This window comes from Schistocerca cancellata, chromosome 6 (assembly GCF_023864275.1).
Source record: "Schistocerca cancellata isolate TAMUIC-IGC-003103 chromosome 6, iqSchCanc2.1, whole genome shotgun sequence".
In the NCBI taxonomy this organism is placed as follows: Eukaryota; Metazoa; Arthropoda; class Insecta; order Orthoptera; family Acrididae; genus Schistocerca; species Schistocerca cancellata.
In genome coordinates this window covers 27,461,716-27,475,600 of record NC_064631.1, presented here as the reverse complement: position 1 = coordinate 27,475,600, position 13,885 = coordinate 27,461,716, and the positions used below count along the sequence as shown (strand labels likewise).

Here is a 13,885-nt window from a genome sequence, read left to right as displayed (position 1 = left end):
GGATAAAAATTTAGTCTGCCAAGTAAAATTTTGTTGTCCACAAAATCAAAGACTTTGGCAAAGGTACAAAGTATACCAACAGGATAGTTTTTCTTGTTTGATTCTACTAAGACTTCATTCGTGTGGTTTTGTCGTACTTTCTCTCTAAAGAATCCTTTACAAAGGTGACAGGCAATGAACAGGTTCTGCTCTCTTAAGTGCATTGCTAGAGTACCATGGACCACTTCCTCAGACTCTTTTGAAAATACTGGAAAGGGTGAGATGAGTCTATAGCTGGACGTGGTTTGATTATCTCCAGTTATATGGATTGCTGCTGCTATAACTCATCTTTGTGTATGATGAAATATGCCCTCGTTCACCCGGAACACAATGATTAAGTCATTGTTTATATTTCTGCTACGTGGTACTGTTCTTCAGTAATTTGTACCTAACTGGTCATTGCTTTTTTATTGTTAACATTTAACCATATGTTTTTCAGGTAATTCATTGCATTTTACTGGGTCTAAAAGCAAACTGTCAATGGCTGTTGCATTATTTTCTTTGTTCCTCCTACTGAATTTCAGTATGGCAAATAATCCAAAGCCGGGAATCAACAATTCAAGGTGTTCTCAATCAGTACTATCTGACATAAAATGGACAACATATCTCCAGAAACATGACAGCTCCAGAGTGAATCTTCCACTCCGCTGCGGAACGTGTCACCTTTTGAAACTTTCTGGCAGATTAGAACGATGCGTGAGATCGGCACTCGAACCTAGAATCTTGCCGGGCAGTGCTTTTAGCGAGTGAGCTGTCCACCTACAAGTCACAACACTCCATCAGAGCTTCAGTTCTACCAGCACCGTTCTCCTACTTGCCTGGACAGCTCAGTGGGAGCCGGCACGGTAGCTCAGCGTGTTCGGTCAGGGAGATGTCTGGTCTCTGTAATAAAAAAGAACTGAACCAAAGGATCAATAACGAACTTCAACGGATGTCATGTGACGCCCGCTATGATCAAATACTACGAACTATGATGAACAAAATGCAAAAAAAAGTGGATAACAGCATTGCCCGCAAATGGTAAGGGTCTGAGTTCAAGACCCGATCCGACATATGATTTTAATGTTTCAGGAAGCTGTGATGACTATCCATTTCTCAAAAAATCTTTAATTCTAGAGAAAAAAATTGCCAGGAGTCATTTTTCTACATTAACATATTATTATTATTTTATTTTAAGGTTGAGTAAGAAGTACACTCTTTTGTTCTACTGATTTTTGTTCCAGGTATGCGGTTTGGACTGCTCCAGACGAAAGTCGGCCTTACGAACGTGCTCGCACGCTTCAGTGTAGTACCGTGTGAGAAGACAGTTCGCCATTTGTCCTTTGAACCCAGATCAGTCATCCTGAAACCAAAAAGCGGCATCCAACTGAGACTCAAGAAGAGAAACAAAGTGTAGTGCTTCTTATCTATCACTGGATACCTTATAAAAGACAATGCTTTCAATTCATCACAATCGCACATTCTGTGAAAAAAAATTATCTGGTTGAGTGCTTATTTTCATGTAGTCTGTATTAAAAATTGGTGGTAATAATTTCTCTGAGGCCCTAACTCAATGAGCAGAACCCATTTACCATGACTTTCGTAGCCTATTGTTCTTATATGACACTAGAAATAAGTATGCTATCGATAATATTATGTATGTACAAATTGAACGGCCCTTCCACTTCTAATCTGTACGACGAAGAGAGAACACAAGCTGTGACACAAACTTAAATATAATAAAACAATCCTGACTGTTATTTTTGTACTGTATTGTCTAAGACCATACGTTTAAGTATGTATATTCCTTCAGGCGTAAATTTTACTATCATACTACCATTCAAAAACAAGTCGTTGTTTAGTGTTACTACTAAAAATCTCGAAGCTTACTTGACCGATTTACTTCTAATTTGTATGCAATTTCCTAATAAGTGTCCGGATGGACGTAAGCTACATATTTCTTTAATATACAGGGTTATTATAAATGATTGAAGCGATTTCACAGCTCCACAATAACTTTATTATTTGAGATATTTTCACAGTGCTTTGCACACACATACAAAAACTCAAAAAGTTTTTTTAGGCATTCACAAATATTCGATATGTGCCCCTTTAGTGATTCGGCAGACATCAAGCCGATAATAAAGTTCCTCCCACACTCGGTGCAGCATGTCCCCATCAATGAGTTCGAAAGCATCGTTTATGCGAGCTCGCAGTTCTGGCACGTTTCTTGGTAGAGGAGGTTTAAACACTGAATCTTTCACATAACCCCACAGAAAGAAATCGCATGGGGTTAAGTCAGGAGAGCGTGGAGGGCGTGACATGAATTGCTGATCATGATCTCCACCACGACCGATCCATCGGTTTTCCAATCTCCGGTTTAAGAAATGCCGAACATCATGACGGAAGTGCGGTGGAGCACCATCCTGTTGAAAGATGAAGTCGGCGCTGTCGGTCTGCAGTTGTGGCATGAGCCAATTTTCCAGCATGTCCAGATACACGTGTCCTGTAACGTTTGTTGCGCAGAAGAAAAAGGGGCCGTAAACTTTAAACGGTGAGATTGCACAAAACACATTAACTTTTGGTGAATTGCGAATTTGCTGCACGAATGCGTGAGGATTCTCTACCGCCCAGATTCGCACATTGTGTCTGTTCACTTCACCATTAAGAAAAAATGTTGCTTCATCACTGAAAACAAGTTTAGCACTGAACGCATCCTCTTCCATGAGCTGTTGCAACCACGCCGAAAATTCAAAGCGTTTGACTTTGTCATCGGGTGTCAGGGCTTGTAGCAACTGTAAACGGTAAGGCTTCTGCTTTAGCCTTTTCCGTAAGATTTTCCAAACTGTCGGCTGTGGTACGTTTAGCTCCCGGCTTGCTTTATTCGTCGACTTCCGCGGGCTACGCGTGAAACTTGCCCGCACGCGTTCAACCGTTTCTTCGCTCACTGCAGGCCGACCCGTTGATTTCCCCTTACAGAGGCATCCAGAAGCTTTAAACTGCGCATACCATCGCCAAATGGAGTTAGCAGTTGGTGAATCTTTGTTGAACTTCGTCCTGAAGTGTCGATGCACTGTTATGACTGACTGATGTGAGTGCATTTCAAGCACGACATACGCTTTCTCGGCTCCTGTCGCCATTTTGTCTCACTGCGCTCTCGAGCGCTCTGGCGGCAGAAACCTGAAGTGCGGCTTCAGCCGAACAAAACTTGTTGAGTTTTTCTACGTATCTGCAGTGTGTCGTGATCATATGTCAATGAATGGAGCTACAGTGAATTTATGAAATCGCTTCAATCATTTGTAATAGCCCTGTATATTGTATTCACACTGAGGTGACATAAATCATGGGGAAACTATAAGAACACACACAGATGGCGTAATATCATGTACACAAGATATGAAAGGGCAGTTAATTGGCGGAGCTGTTATTTGCACTCAGGTGATTCATATGAAGAGATTACGGCTGCACGACGGGAATCAACAGACTTTGATCGCGTAGTAGGAGCTAGACGCATGGGCCATTCCATTTCGGAAATCGTTAGGGAATTCAATATCCCGAGATCCACATTGTCAAGAATGTGCCAAGAATACCAAAGTTTAGGCATTACCTCTCACTACGGCCAACACAGTGGCCGACGGCCTTCAATTGAAAACGGAGAGCAGCGGCATTTGCATACAGTTGTCAGTGTTAACAGACAGACAACACTGCGTGAAGTGATAGCAGAAATCAATGTGGGACGTACGACGAATGTATCCGTTAGGACAGTGCTGCGAAATTTGGTGTTAATGGGAAGCACACGACTGACGCGAGTGCCTTTGCTAACAGCACGATATCACCTGCAGGATCTCTCTTGGGCCGCGTGACCGTAACGGTTGGACCCTAGACAACTGAAAAACCGTGGCCCGGTGAGATGAGCCGGATTACAGTTGGTAAAGCCCGTCTCACACGGAGCAAGGTTCGGCGCAAGTTTGCGAGATGGCGTGCATGGCTGTCGGCTTGCAGGGAAAGGAGGCGGCTGTCTTCCATGCCGAAGCTCTCCCACGGTGCAAGATCGGCTGCATGTTGTATCGAACGAAGATGGCTGCTTCAGGTACAGATGTTCAGAGCAAACTGGCGTTATAAGCTGTTTTGGTGCTAAACAATGCAGAAATGCATGCTAGTGAGAGAAGAAGAAAGAAAGAATAGACGAAAAACTGGATTAAGAGGAGAAACGCTGGAAAAGGTGTGCTCTCCATGCTTCATAAAGAGTTGAGGTTAATTCGCATAACACGTACTTTTGTTTGAAAAGTATCACCATTTCATTACTGTTTGATTTTATAAATATACCGATAATGACTGTTATATACGAATTTATTTTATATGATAGAAGATCGTACATCCTTTGCAAATTTTATACGAATGGATGTATTGGTATTTGCAACTCTTTCGAGCGGCTCAGCACGCAAGTGTTTATTATAATAGTTTGCGCTTTTCACGACGTACAGACACTGTTCTTCCCTATAAGTACATATCAATGCTTCAATCGCTTCCTTGGACCACTGCGGTGCCATTATTTAATAATTATAAGAACTTCCTACCGCACCTCACAACAGCAGACAAGCGACTATCAATATAGGCTTCCCGCCCAAGCTTTCCGCGTCTGACGTCACAAACGAAACGCCTCACGATTGGCCAACGCAGGTAGCACGCAGGGAACCTTGCAAGAAAAATAGCACCGGACCTACCCTGGAAATCCTACAAGGTTCCCAGCAAGGTAGCCCGCTAGCAGACGACGGAGCCCGCAAGGTAGCCGCCGCGCGAGCCAGCAGGGAAACTTACAGCGAATCTTGCTCCGTGTGAGAAGGGCTTAAGAGATGATGGTAGGGCTCGAGTGTGGCACAAACCCCCGCGAAGCCACGGACATAAAATTTTCAACATGGCTGTGTGCAAGCTGGTGGTGGCTCTATAACACGGTGTCTGCTGTGTTTACGTGGAACGGACTAGGTCCTCTGGTCCAACTGAACCGATTATTGACTGGAAATGGTTATGTTCTACTTGGCGACCTTTTGCTGCTATTCGTGGGCTTCATGTTCCCAAACAACGACGGAATTTCTATAGATGACAATGCCCCATGTCACCGGGGCACAAGTGTTCGCAATTGGTTTGAAGAACGTTTTGAACAATTCGAGCGAATGACCTGGCCACCCAGGTCGCCCGATATGAACCCCATCGAACATTTATGGGACACAGTCGGGACGCCGGTTCGTGCACAAAATCCTGCAATGGCAGCACTTTTGTAGTTATGTACACCAATAGAGACAGTGTGGCTCATTATTTCTGCAGGGGACAGTCAAGGACTTATTGAGTCCACACAGTGTTGCCAATTTAGCGACTTTGTCGCTAGAAATGGCGACTTTTGCCTTCGTCTTAGCGACAAAAAAAAAATTTTTAGCGACAAAAATTATTTAGCGACTTATTTGGCGACGTTTGGAGTACTGACGACTTTTGAAGTACGAATCAAAACTATTTTGGGCCAGTATTTTCATTAACAAAACTAAGATTTTAACTATGGAATGGGTACTACACTGACTTTGTTCTAGATTTACTAAGTTAAATTAAGTTCTTAGCAGATCACGTAGCATTGTTCAGCATTTAGTACATTTGTGACGACTCAAATCATCTTTACATGTTTTACCTTAAACATGCTTTAAAAGACGTACAAATAGCAATAAAAGCTTTTGAAGGAGAAGACAATGACACCACTAAATTACTAGATACACTTCTATTTCTCATGCAGTCACTCGGACAAAACATAGTTTTTCCAACTGTTGATTTGTTGACAACACCAGTTCCAAGCGAATGTATGTTCGCAAATCCGAACCTTGGTTTTACGTTTGAACAGAAATTGTCCGAGTCAAGTTTGTCTGAAGAAAATAAAGTTTATTTGAAGAAGAGATGCATTCAGTTTAGTCTGAAACTCATAAAAGAAATTCAACAAAGACTGCCAAGTAACGTTACGATCCTGAAAAAAAGTTAATGCTGGATGTTGAAGAAACACTACAAGTGAATAAAAATAATGCTGTAGCGGGTGTAGCCAAAGAATTGGGTTTCAGTGGCGATTTCATAGACGGTATGCTACAAGAATGGCATAATACCAACTTCATTGTGTGGAATAACACTACTAACACTGTTCGATTTTGGAGTGAGGTTTCGCAGTATAAAAATGCCGCAGGAGAGAATCCTTTTTCTTTGATTTTACAGCTAGCAATGACTGTTCTATGGCTACCGCATTCAAATGCAGAAGTGGAAAGAATATTCAGTTCCATGAACATTATAAAAACTAAACAATATAACAGATTATCGTTAAAGTCAATTAATGCTTTGATCATATTGAGAGACCAGCTGAAGAAACAAAATAAAGATTGTGCATCTTTTGACATACCGTCAGACGTATTGGAGCTTATTGGAACAAAGAAAAGTTACTCTTTTGCGACAAAACCAGTCGAACTGCAACATCACCTTTTGAGCGACGTTCAACATTCTACATCAACTACAGTTCTGTTAGAGCATGAAGCAGAAGAGTTATTCGATCTTCTGAGTGATAACGATGAATAGCTCACATACTGGTATGTGTATATTTTGTAACCTAATTTGAGTTCTTGCTTTCTTTTGTTACAAATATAGTTGTATATTTCTAGTATATTTGACTACTGTGATTGAAACAACAATTTATGTGTTGCGTCAATTATGATAACATGTTTAATTAAACGTTAGCGTATTTTATATGGATGTTGTTGCAAGCGATGCGTCATTTAATTAAGACAACTCCCGCTCTCCCCCCCCCCCCCCCACCCTGGCTTACTGCGTCATTCACAGCACGAAATTTTCAGTACACCCATAGTAAAATCAGTTTTAGCGACTTTCTAGAGACTTTTGATATTGAATCTAGCGACTCGGGTTTTTTCGAGTTGGCAACACTGAGTCCACACCAGGAGCAAAAGGAGGTCCGATGCAATATTAGGAGGTATGCCATGGCTTTCGCCACCTCAGTGTAAATACATCCATACTGTGTAAAGGCGAATGGTTGTTAACACAAACCTCGAAATGTTCTTGACCGACTTATTTCAAATACATGCACGATACTATAATAAACGTGCGGATGGGTATAGGCAACTTTCGATGTACGTGGTATATACACTGTTACATAACGATAGATCATTGTTTAACGTTGTTACCAAAAATCTCGAAAAGTTCTTGATCTTTTTATTTGAAATTTTCACACGATATTCTAAGAATTATTCAGCTGGACATAGGCCACATATTTTTTAAACAATAATGTGCAGTTTTTTGAAGAGCTTTTAAACATTAGGCAACCTGAATCTTCCATAGATAACTTAAATTTTAAACGAAAACTGTATACACAAATATCTGCTGTTTTGTTTTCTTCCTTGCGGTTGGTTTTAATAGAAAAGGGGAAATGTGTATTTGTGGCTTATTGGCATACGAATTGTCGGAAGCTTCGTAACCGTACCCGTTCGCAAATTTAAGCTATGTGAAATAATGTCACTGAAGCTAATATCCTCACAGATACAGCAGCAAGAGAAAACTATCCGACCCCCGTATATGATTTCCACATTCATTTTAATCGATTTCAATTCCCAATCAAAGATTCGTTGGCAATAACAATGAACAAAGCTCAAATTTACAGAGGAAATGAAATGATCGTGTGGCATTGTTGGCCGGGACCCCGTATCGGGGGAAGTTCGGCGGCTGAGTGCAACTCTTATTTCAGTCGACGCCACACTGCTCGACTTGCGCGCCTGTGGTGAGGATGATGAGGACAACAGGACACCCAGTCCACGAGCGGGGAAAACCTCCAACCCGGCCTGGAATAGAACCCGGCCCGCTGGACTGTAGGCAAGCAAGTTACCACTCAGCTCAGCAGGCGGACAGTTACAGACACAGAAGAAGAAGCCGGCTGCTGTGGCCGAGAGGTTCTAGGCACTTCAGTCCGGAACCGCACTGCTGCTACAGTCGCAGGTTCGAATCCTGCCTCGGGCATGGCTGTGTGCGATTTCCTTAGATTAGTTAGGTTTAAGTAGTTCTAGGTGACTGACGACCTCAGAGGTTAAATTCCATAGTGCTTTGAGCCATTTGAACCATTTGTACCGCAGAAGAAGAAGAGACGAGTAGAGCGGTAGAGCGGGCAGGGGGGAGGGAAGAAATAGATATAGAGAGAGGGAAAGGGACAGAGGGAGGTTGGAGAAAGAGACAGTGAGAGATAGGGGATGGAGGAGATGGACAGAGACCAAGGAGATGATGAAAAAAGAGAGGAGGAGGAAGAGGAGATGGACAAAGACTAGGGGAAGTAGGGATTGATAGAGAGAGGAGGGAGATTAGGTCCAAATCCAGTTTCCATACGCATTTGGCAGTTGCGAAGCACTGCCGGGTTCACTGGCTTCTTATAAAAGCATAAATTTAGCTTTCCATTCAACGATGTATGTTTCTAATAGTAAAGACTTTTGTACAGGATGAACTAGTAATACACTTTACATTGTTAACGCACTAAGTGTTATAGTCTTGTTGTGATTACTAGGATATCATAACACAACATGCTCACATCGTCAACTGTTGGTAGTCAGTGTAACAACAACAAATTAAACGTAACCGCCGGACGGAGTGGCCAAGCGGTTCTAGGCACTGCAGTCTGGAACCGCGCGACCGCTACGGTCGCAGGTTCGAATCCTGCCTCGGGCATGGATGTGTGTGATGTCCTTAGGTTAGTTAGGTTTAAGTAGTTCTAAGTTCTAGGGGATTGACGACCTGAGAAGTTAAGTCCCATAGTGCTCAGAGCCATTTGAACCATTTTTAAACGTACCCGCGAATTTTTTTAGCGTCGGATACTTATCCGTCTCACATGAATTATCCTACTTGTATTGTAATAATCTTCTAACGTACCTAAAAAAAGATCACGACCAAAGCTCTTTTGAAAGTACACGATGTTCGGAAAGTTTCTGCGTAGTTACAAGATATTGACGCCCACGAGCAGCTATGTCTGAACGCGCAGAATTTTTGTGGATAACACTTTCACCAGATCTGATCTTCCGTACGCTGTTACTTCAGTTTTTGCGTCATGAAGCGCGCGTGGACTATTGCGATACATTACAGATTTCTGTTGCTTCCAAAAGGAAAAAGCCTGGTGTAGAAAGGTCCGGCGAGCGAGAGGCCAGTCTTTTACAGCTGACACGTTCCCCAGCAAACTCTTCCCTAAGACGCATAATGTTGTTAGCTGTGTGCGCAAAGCCCTATCTTGTTGAAATCATTAGTAATTTATTTCATCTTTCTTTAGCCGACAATAAAATCATAGATCATTAAACAACAATGCTACCTGCCCACGGTTTCTTGAAAAAGTAAAGATCCAGTAATGCGTAGTCCGGACAACGCTACCCTCACTCCAGTTTGCTGGCCATGCAGTGATGTTAAAATCACAGCACGAGGATTCTCAGTCGGCCTTCATCGTGTGTTTTGTGTATTAGCACGACCATGCGTCATCCATATAGAAGGTGACCTGAAGAATATTGATGGCATTCCTCTCAGTGAAAGATGTAAACCATTTGCATTAACGGGTTAACTTCTTCGTGGTCCACATCATTTAAATCATGCACTGCTGTCGCTTTATGCGGGAACAATTTCGATGTTTGTCTAACCGCTGTCTCCTGTGCCAACTTTGGCAATGCTGTTGCAGGGATTGCTGCATAGAATTAAAATATCCAACAGCTTCTATTCGTTTACATTAAGTGCCTTCCAGGCTGTTCAGCAGCTAACACTGAGCTTGTCTTTCTTGGGAAGTCGGCGAACGGCATTACGATGAAACACAGATGTTGACGAGAATATTTCAGCAAATGCTTGCCGCACTAACTCTGTCGGAACACAGGTTCAGCAAGAAAAATACGTTCCTCAGTTGAAAGCGCCGTAGCACAAATTCAACAACCGAACACTACATATCGCATTCAGGAGCTTTCACCAAGTGAACCAAACAGGTTACGCAACAGTTGTTGCAAGACTGGCAAAGTTTTACAGAAGTTCGAAATATGGCGCGTATTTCAATGCGAGATGCTTTTAATAATTTCCACAACGAAATTCTGTCTCGAAATCTGGCAGAAAACCCAAAGAGATTCTGGTCATACATAAAGCACACCAGTGGCAAGACACAATCAATACCTTCACTGCGCGATAACAACGGTGAAGTCACTGATGACAGTGCCACTAAATTAGAGTTATTGATCACGGTTTTCCGAAACTCCTTCACCAAAGAAGACGAAGTAAATATTCCTGAATTCCAATCAAGAACAACTGCCAAGATGAGAAACATAGAAGTAGATATCCTCGGTGTAACAAAGCAGCTTAAATCACTTAATAAAGGCAAGGCCTCCGGTCCAGATTGTATACCAGTCAGGTTCCTATCAGAGTACGCTGATAAAATAGCTCCATATTTAGCAATTATATACAACGACCCGCTCACAGGAAGATATGTACCTAAAAACTGGAAAATTGCTCAAGTCACACCAATACCCAAAAAGGGAAGTAGGAGTACTCCGCTGAATTACAGACCTATATCACTAACGTCGATTTGCAGTAGGGTTTTAAAACATATAATGTATTCGAACATTATAAAGTACCTCGAAGAAAACGATTTATTGACATATAGTCAGCACGGATTCAGAAAATATCGTTCTTGTGAAACACAACTAGCTCTTTATACTCATGAAGTAATAAGTGCTATCGACAGGGGATGTCAAATTGATTCCATATTTTTAGATTTCCAGAAAGCTTTCGACACCGTTCCTCACAAGTGTCTTCTAATCAAACTGCGTGCCTACGGAGTATCGCCACAGTTGTGCGACTGGATTCGTGATTTCCTGTCAGAAAGGTCACAGTTCGTAGTAATAGACGGAAAGTCATCGAGTCAAACAGAAGAAATATCCGGTGTTCCCGAAGGAAGTGTTATAGGCCCTCTATTGTTCCTGATCTATATTAACGACATAGGAGACAATCTGAGTAGCCGTCTTAGATTGTTTGCAGATGATTCTGTCATTTGCCGTCTTGTAAAGTCATCAGATGATCAAAACGACTTGCAAAATGATTTAGATTAGGTATCTGTGTGGTTCCAAAAGTGGCAATTGATCCTGAATAAAGAAAAGTGCGAAGTCATTCACATGAGTACTAAAAGAAATCAGCTAAATTTCGTAACGCGATAAGTCACACAAATCTGAGGGCTGTAAATTCAACTAAATACTTAGGGATTACAATTACAAATAACCTAAATTGGAACGATCACATACATACATTGTGGGAAGAACAGACCAAACACTGCGATTCATTGGCAGAACACTTAGAAAGTGCAACAGGTCTACCAAAGAGACTGCTTACACTACGCTTGTCCGCCCTATTCTGGAGTACTGCTGTGCAGTGTGGGATCTGCATCAGGTGGGACTGACGGATGACACCGAAAAAGTACAAGGAAGGGCAGCTCGTTTTGTATTATCGTGAAATAGGGGAGATAGTGTCACAGACATGATACGTGAATTAGAGTGGCAGTCATTAAAACAAAGGCGTTTTTCGATGCGACGGGATCTTCTCATGAAATTTCAATCACCAGTTTTCTCCTCCGATTGCGAAAACATTCTGTTGGCACCCACCTACATAGGTAGAAATGATCATCACGATAAAATAAGAGAAATCAGGGCTCTCGCAGAAAAATGTAAGTGCTCGTTTTTCCGGCATGCCGTTCGAGAGTGGAACGGTAGAGAGACAGCATGAAGGTGGTTCATTGAACCCTCTGCCTGGCACTTTATTGTGAATAGCAGAGTAATCACGTAGATGTAGATGTAGATGTTGCTGTTGTTGTTGTCTTTAGTCCGAAGTCTGGTTTGATTCAGCTCTCAATTCTGCTCTATCCTGTGCGACCCTCTTCCTCTCTGAACATCCTTCTGACTTTGCTTGCTGTATTCATCTCTTAGTCTTCCTCTACCATTTATTCCACTCACACTTCCCTCCAGCACGAAATTGGTGATGCCTTGCTGTATCACAATGTATGCTACCTACAGATCCCTCCTTCTGGTCAGATTCTGCCACAAATTTCTTTTCTCCCCAATTCTATTCAGTATCTCCTCATAAATTATGTGATCTACCCATCTAAGCTATTCACATCTTCACTAAACCGTTTATCGTCCATTTTTCACTTCCATATATTGCTACACTCCAGACGAATATCTTCAGAAAATATTTCTAGCCTTAAATCCATATTCGATATTAACAAATTTCTCTTCTTCAGAAATTCTCTCCTTGCCATTGTCACCTACATTTTATTTTCTCTCTACTTCGGCTATCATCCTCGTTTTGCTTTTGTTGATGTTCGTCTTGTATCCTCCTTTCAAGACACTGTGCATTCCGTTCAACTGCTTTTCCAGATCCTTTGCTTCCTCTGATAGAATTAAAATATCGTCGGCAAGCCTCAAAGCTTTTATTTCTTCTCCATGGATTTTGCTTTCGTATCCTTTACTGCTTGCTCAGTATACAGATTGAATAACATTGGGGATAGGGTACAACGCTTTCTAGCTCCCTTCCCAACCACCGTTTCCCTTTCATGCCCCTCGACTCTTACAACTGCCGTCTCGTTTCCGTACAAATTGCAAACAACCTCTCGCTGCCTGTATTTGACCCCTGCCACCTTCAGAATTTGAGAGAATTCCTGTCAACATTGTCAAAAGCTTTCTCTACAAATGCTAGGTTTTAGTTTCCTTAACCTGTCTTCTAATATAAACTGTACACTCACTGCGTTTTCCTACGTATCTCCAGAATCCAAACTGATCTTTCCCAAGTTTGGCTTCTACCAGTTTTTCCATTCTTCTGTAAAGACTTTATATTAGTATTTTGCAACCATGAGTTATTAAACTGATAACCGGTAATTTTCACATCTGCCGACACCTGCTGGAATTATTACATACTTCTTGAAGTCTGAAGGTATTTCGTACGTCTCATACATCTTGCACACCAGATGAAGAGTTTTTTCACGGCTGACTCTCCCAAAGCTGTCAGTAGTTCTGATGGAATATCGTCTATTCCCGGGGCCTTGTTTCGACTCAAATCTGTCAGAGCTCTGTCACATTCTTCTCGCAGTATGGATTATTCTTTCGTGTGTTTGTTGTGGTACCCAGCAAAAACGTAAGCAGACGGACAGTGTTTTGAAATGCAGTCGTCGGTTGCCAGTCGAACAGCTCTAATCGCAGAGAGTCTGTATTTAAAGAGAGGGGTCAATCCTCAGGCGGCCTCCATGTTTTTTCTAGAATGCGCACGGAACAATTAGGTCGGGCTACAACGTGAAATGCAGTCGCCAATTGGTTATAACAGGAGGTCGATCTGACAAGTGTAACTAAAGCAGAACATTCAACTTGTTGTTGGGAATCTCGCTCTCGCGAATATCATTCGTATAAGGCTGTGTAGGCTCACTAGCTAATTGTAAAGTCTGTGTAGGGAAAGCACTCCGACTTTGCCGGCGACCAACATTTTGGGTTTCATGGCGCTGCTGGTCATACATTGACCATTGTGGTACACTTACCCGTCTCTACACTGAGGTGACAAAAGTCATGGGACAGCCATATGCATGTATTTGACGTCCGTATTATCGCGTACGCAAGGTACAAGAGGGCAATGAATTGGCGAAGCTGTCATTTGTTCTCAGGTAATTCGTGTGACAAGGTGACCGCCGTGATTATGGCTGCACGATGGAGGTTAACAGACTTTGAATGCGGAATGGGAATTGGAGCTAGACGCATGTGATATTCCATTTCGTAAATCGCTATGGAATTCAATACTCCGAGATCCACGG

The 13,885-nt window shown here is 42.2% G+C and overlaps 1 protein-coding gene across 1 annotated transcript in view; it reads left to right on the top strand.

Annotated features, from left to right (window-relative positions):
* Nucleotides 1-1,731, top strand: part of LOC126191044 (cytochrome P450 6k1-like) — a 100,196-nt gene extending 98,465 nt beyond the window's left edge. The window contains exon 8 of the mRNA XM_049931756.1: nt 1,263-1,731. Coding sequence (XP_049787713.1) covers nt 1,263-1,435 — 173 coding nt within the window. The 3' untranslated portion in view covers nt 1,436-1,731. The remainder of the gene's footprint in view (nt 1-1,262) is intronic.
* Nucleotides 1,732-13,885: the final 12,154 nt, after the last annotated feature.